At 38.4% G+C, this 4952-nt stretch overlaps 1 protein-coding gene across 1 annotated transcript in view; it reads right to left on the reverse strand.

Annotated features, from left to right (window-relative positions):
* Nucleotides 1-1239, reverse strand: part of LOC142336487 (uncharacterized) — a 14490-nt gene extending 13251 nt beyond the window's left edge. The window contains exons 1-2 of the mRNA XM_075385370.1: nucleotides 887-1239; nucleotides 1-63 (exon numbers count right to left, since the gene is read on the reverse strand). The exon at nucleotides 1-63 is cut by the window's left edge and continues 44 nt beyond it. Coding sequence (XP_075241485.1) covers nucleotides 1-63; nucleotides 887-1054 — 231 coding nt within the window. The 5' untranslated portion in view covers nucleotides 1055-1239. The remainder of the gene's footprint in view (nucleotides 64-886) is intronic.
* Nucleotides 1240-4952: the final 3713 nt, after the last annotated feature.

Raw genomic sequence — 4952 nt, forward strand, 5'->3', positions numbered from 1 at the left:
AGCTTGCATCACAGAGTATCCCTCTGCTCTCTCTGCCTCTACTGTGTCCAGCTTCATTCGGATCTAACCCAGAAACCATTTAATCAACTACCGTCATTTCAAGAACATAAACCGACTAGCGTCGTACGAATTCCTCTCGGACGACAGGCGGGGCAATTTAATTCAGGGGCTGTAGCCTAAGTAAAATTGTCTTTATGGGAGCAAAAAAATGGCGACCAGGGAGGGATTCGAACCACCTACCTCCGGAGTTCTAATTTTCCACTCACCTCTCAGGCCCTTAAATTTTCCTAAGGTACAATCGCTTTTACTTTAGCGACAAACTTTACTTCGGAGTGAGAGCAATTGAAATCACTAAAAAATGAAGAAGAGAATCGTGAAGAAGCCTCTTGAGAAGTCAAAGAATGTTCTCGAACAAAAAGCAAAAATGGTCAAGCAAAAATTTTGCATAACGAAGACACGTTTACAATTATTGCTTCAAACTTCGTTTGAGAGCAATTTAACATTAATCTGTATAAAGTCAGTTAGTGCCATCTTGCCCTTTTAGGCAATCATCGCAGAAAGCATAAGTTTAATCTCTCAACTCTTTCTAGGGTAAGAAATATCGATAATAACATAGGTTGTTACGCTCCATCGTGGCTGATGGAGCGTAACAACCTATGTTACGCTCCAACGGCAGATGAAAAAGGAAAATTAACAATCCGCACAATTGAAACAGAAACAGTTATCCAGCATTCGGTTACAACACTCCATTCATTTAACTATGGAACTAAAACTTTCTCAATTTTTTAAAACTCATTAACTAAACTATCTGCGCGTCATGTCGCTTTCTAAATTAAATATTGGAGAACAAGGACGCTTCAATGGCACAGAGAAGAAATATTAGTACCTTAGTTCCGTGGACTCTTAGGAACTGTGCCGGATCCTGTTTGATTCTCTCATAGTACTGGGACCTCCTCTCCGCCCTCTTGCGGTAGTCCACCATCGCTCCTCTTATCATCTTCTCTTGTCTCCTCGCCTCACTCCACATGCCCATAGCCGCATTCCCACCAGGCATACTGGCACACTTTCACCGTCAAATCTTATCAATAGCTGGTTCCTTTAAAGTTAAAATTTGGATCCAATTGTTTCGTTGATCAATCACTGAGTTAACTGTTTTTTAACAATGATTTACATGACCCATCATCGGCATCGTACATCATCTAAAACGAACTACAATGTGATCATAATCACGAACAAATAAACTTTCGGCTTCAAAATAAATATGGAGGTTGTATTAGGACTGTACACAAAACTATTTTAAAGAATTTTGGTTAAAAAGTGCACAGCTACGTTGAAGTTTGCCGCTCAATTAATGACATCAAAATATCTTGTCGTTAGGGACTAACTGTACACGGAGTAACATACCGTGTCATTGTTATCAAAATAATTAGACAAACACTAATTCCATCAACTCTGGCGCATCAAAATGTATCAATTTTTATAATACTTCTTATGTAGAGAATGTTCTCTTGTTTTCATCCAACTACAACTGTTGATCGGCTTATACTCGTAAAAAGACTTAAAATAATTTATATTTTGAGAGTCGAAATATCATAAGTTATAATTTTGTGGACTATTACAAAATGAACTACAAACAGTTATGCAAATAGTTGTCAGCACTTCATTCTAAACTATATTACTTGTGATGCATAGGAGCTTGGGAAGCCTGAAGGAAACTAAATTATTTCAACTTGAAAAAAATATTTAAGTGAATAGAAAGCGGAAAGCACCGAGAGGACATTTGCGTCAACTTGTTTCTCTAACCCTGTACTCTAAGGGATCATGAGTACATTGACTAGGGACTGTCCTAAACTTATCCAAACGACCTTTTTACATTGAATATTCCCAGTGGTTACTAACAACTGAACTTTAGAAACAAACTGGGTACTCTAAATGTTAATGCCCAACGTTCCAAAAAAGTCTATGTTCGGATAGAAAGGAGCACAATTTCAAGTCCAGGACAGATATGATTCAGCTGAATACTAGCAATACAACACTCCTTTTCCAGTCGTGAAAAGACACACCACCACAATAACTGATTTAAACTTCGTACGAGAGCAACTAAACATTTCCTGCATTAAGATCAAGTGCCAAGAACTTTTTTCGTCGTTGCTTTCTAATATGTTTAAGGAAAATCTGAGAACCTTATTGCTTCTAGATCAGCTTAAACCAGATCTGAAGTCACATCCAACCGACATACCGTCTACAGTATTCTGTAATTTTCAACGTGCACATTTTTTAGACTTATACAAACATAAACCGAGTAACGTCTGACATACTGCACACTAACGGCGGGCAGGGCAATTTACTTCAGCAACTGAAGCTGAAGTAAATTTTTCTTTATGGGTGCGTGACGAATATCTGATTCATCGAACAATCTTCGACACCCATCTATCCCTTATTGCTTATAAAATTAATAGTTGATATGCGTTGAATTTGATACACAGCAGTTTTATTAATTTTATCCAATCAGAATGCAGTATTCTAAAACCACTATATGAATGTATTGAAAGAAAATAACAAACAAGACAGAGAGGCTAGAGGCTGAAGAAAAAAATAGTTGCTCTCCATATTGTTTTTCGAGTTAAGATTTGGGGATTTGTAGACTAGGACCCTCATCCGCTGGCTAAAACACAAAACTCGGGTTACCGACATTAAATGGTGACAAGGCTTTAGAGTCTACCCAAACAATTTCGACATTAAGAGAAAAATCTATTCATATTTACAGAGAATGATCATTGAAACTTTGTAATACTAAACAACTGCGTTAGAGCAAAATTACTTTACGAACTTCTATCAACAGCTAATAACGGCCATCATTTTTCTGCAAGCAATTTACTCAGTACACCAATGGCAATTCTTTGACAAAATTACATTCCTCAGGCCACCTGACAAGCAAGTTCACTAATTTGCGGCTGGGCTGGACCACAAACAACTTCATACCGACCCTCTGGACTGAAAGAGCTGGTAAACTGACAAATAGATGCTTGAACGAACTGACTCAAACACTTTTGTGAGACACGTGTAAAATATAAATCAAATGGCGCTGAATACTCTTCTGTTCCCTTCCTTTCAAAACAGTGCTAATTGCTCACTCACCTCCTAGTGCTGTTCAATATTATAAACAACGTACTCCTGTTTCAAGCTTAAAAAATCAAGCAAAAATAAGCCTCCAAACTTGAACTCCTTCTTAACTTCTCGGAAAATCGGCTCGAATGAAAAATGCTAAAAACCCAAACATGGCCTTACAACCATTCCTTAAAATACCCACTTTCACAGGTAACTCCAACGAAAACTCTGACAAACTTGAAAGTCTGCTTCAAGCACGCGTTGTCGTTGGCGCAATTGCCCAGGCCCAACAACCAGCGTTTTGGAAACTCAACTTATCTAGAGGCGCTTTGCGCTTCTATAGTGGCCTCGCCGAGGCAACACGTAACGACCTCAAATACGCCTTAACTGCCCTAAGGACCGTTACAATCAGACCGCTAATCAGGCGTTTCGTAGAATTAAGCTTCATGAACGCAAATTCGACACTGTTTTAAAGAGTCTCCAGAAGACTAAATCGTCGAATTATAACGACTTGCTCTTGGAGCTTTTCCTAACGTTGCCGTAGAGTTGTTTATGGTGCCGCCACCGATTGCGCCGATGAAAGAACTCGTACAAAGAAGTAAGCTTTCATCCATGGAATGCCAATAAAATTCAAACGCAAACTTCAAAAAGAAGCAAAGAGCGAACAGTCGAGGAACTAAGCAGACAAATCACAAAAAGGCTGTGGATCACAAACGCATACCCAGACGATTCACATCCAGGAGCATGCCAGCAACTAAGCTATTCGGATGACAACACTGTTCAGTTGATCTTGCTCCAATTTAACGAAGGGAAAATTCATGACGAACTAAACAAAAAGCTGGACAACATGACATCACAGTTAGAAAAGATCATTCAAAACTCAAATCCCAACCGTGGCCGTGGATCTCTTAGAGGCTAAAACGGAAGGGTACGATCAAATTGGAGAGGACATTCAGGAGGAGGTTTTTGGCAAAACAATCCAAATAGTATTCAGAATACAGGACACTACGGTAACAAGAAAAACAGAGGTTCTCTTCATCCTAATAGGAAACCGTTTTATCGAAAATGAAGAAAGTATGGACAAACATAAAGTAATTGCTGGAGTATTCCACAAACGCGGAACCGGTCAATCTGATTCGATCATAATAAAAAAAACTAAACAAGCCACACAAAGCCAACACGTAATTTTAAAAAGAAATCAACAAATATGTAGTCTTCCCATATTCACTTGAGCGGTCAGAAGGTTACACCACGACTGTTCGGGCAAGTTCTTTGACGCTTGCCGTCCTTATCGATACCGGTGATTTCATGAGCTCCATAGATGTCTCTAAACTGATCGACAACCATTCACAATCCTCAATAAGGACACAAACTGGAAATCCAAAGTTTGTGAAGCTTTGCGCTGATCCAGTTGAGGTGCTCTTCTGTTGTGAAATTAAGTTTGATCTACACGTATAATTCATTAAATACTTCCTTGTGCTCTCTAAAATGAAAGATATTTTACTGGGAATAAACTTCAGCACCAAAAATAGCCTTTGACGATTTTCACAAGCAACTTTTGAAATTACCAGACTTTACTCTTAGACCGAACAGGTTTAAAAAATCATATGACGAGACTCAGCGATGACAATAGAAAATAGATTGATTTGTTAATTAAGAATTGCGAAAATTTGAAACATTTTGAACAAAAATTCATCTCCAATCCACAACAGGCATAGTCGAATACATAAACTCTTGATCAGGAGCATGAAATCTGTCTCACGAGTTCTTTAGACATTTTTAATAGCGATGATAAAAACTCTTTGAGAATACTTAACGCTTCACCCAATATAGTAATTCTACCA

This window comes from Convolutriloba macropyga, chromosome 3 (assembly GCF_964194025.1).
Source record: "Convolutriloba macropyga chromosome 3, txConMacr16.3, whole genome shotgun sequence".
Lineage (NCBI taxonomy): Eukaryota > Metazoa > Xenacoelomorpha > Acoela > Convolutidae > Convolutriloba > Convolutriloba macropyga.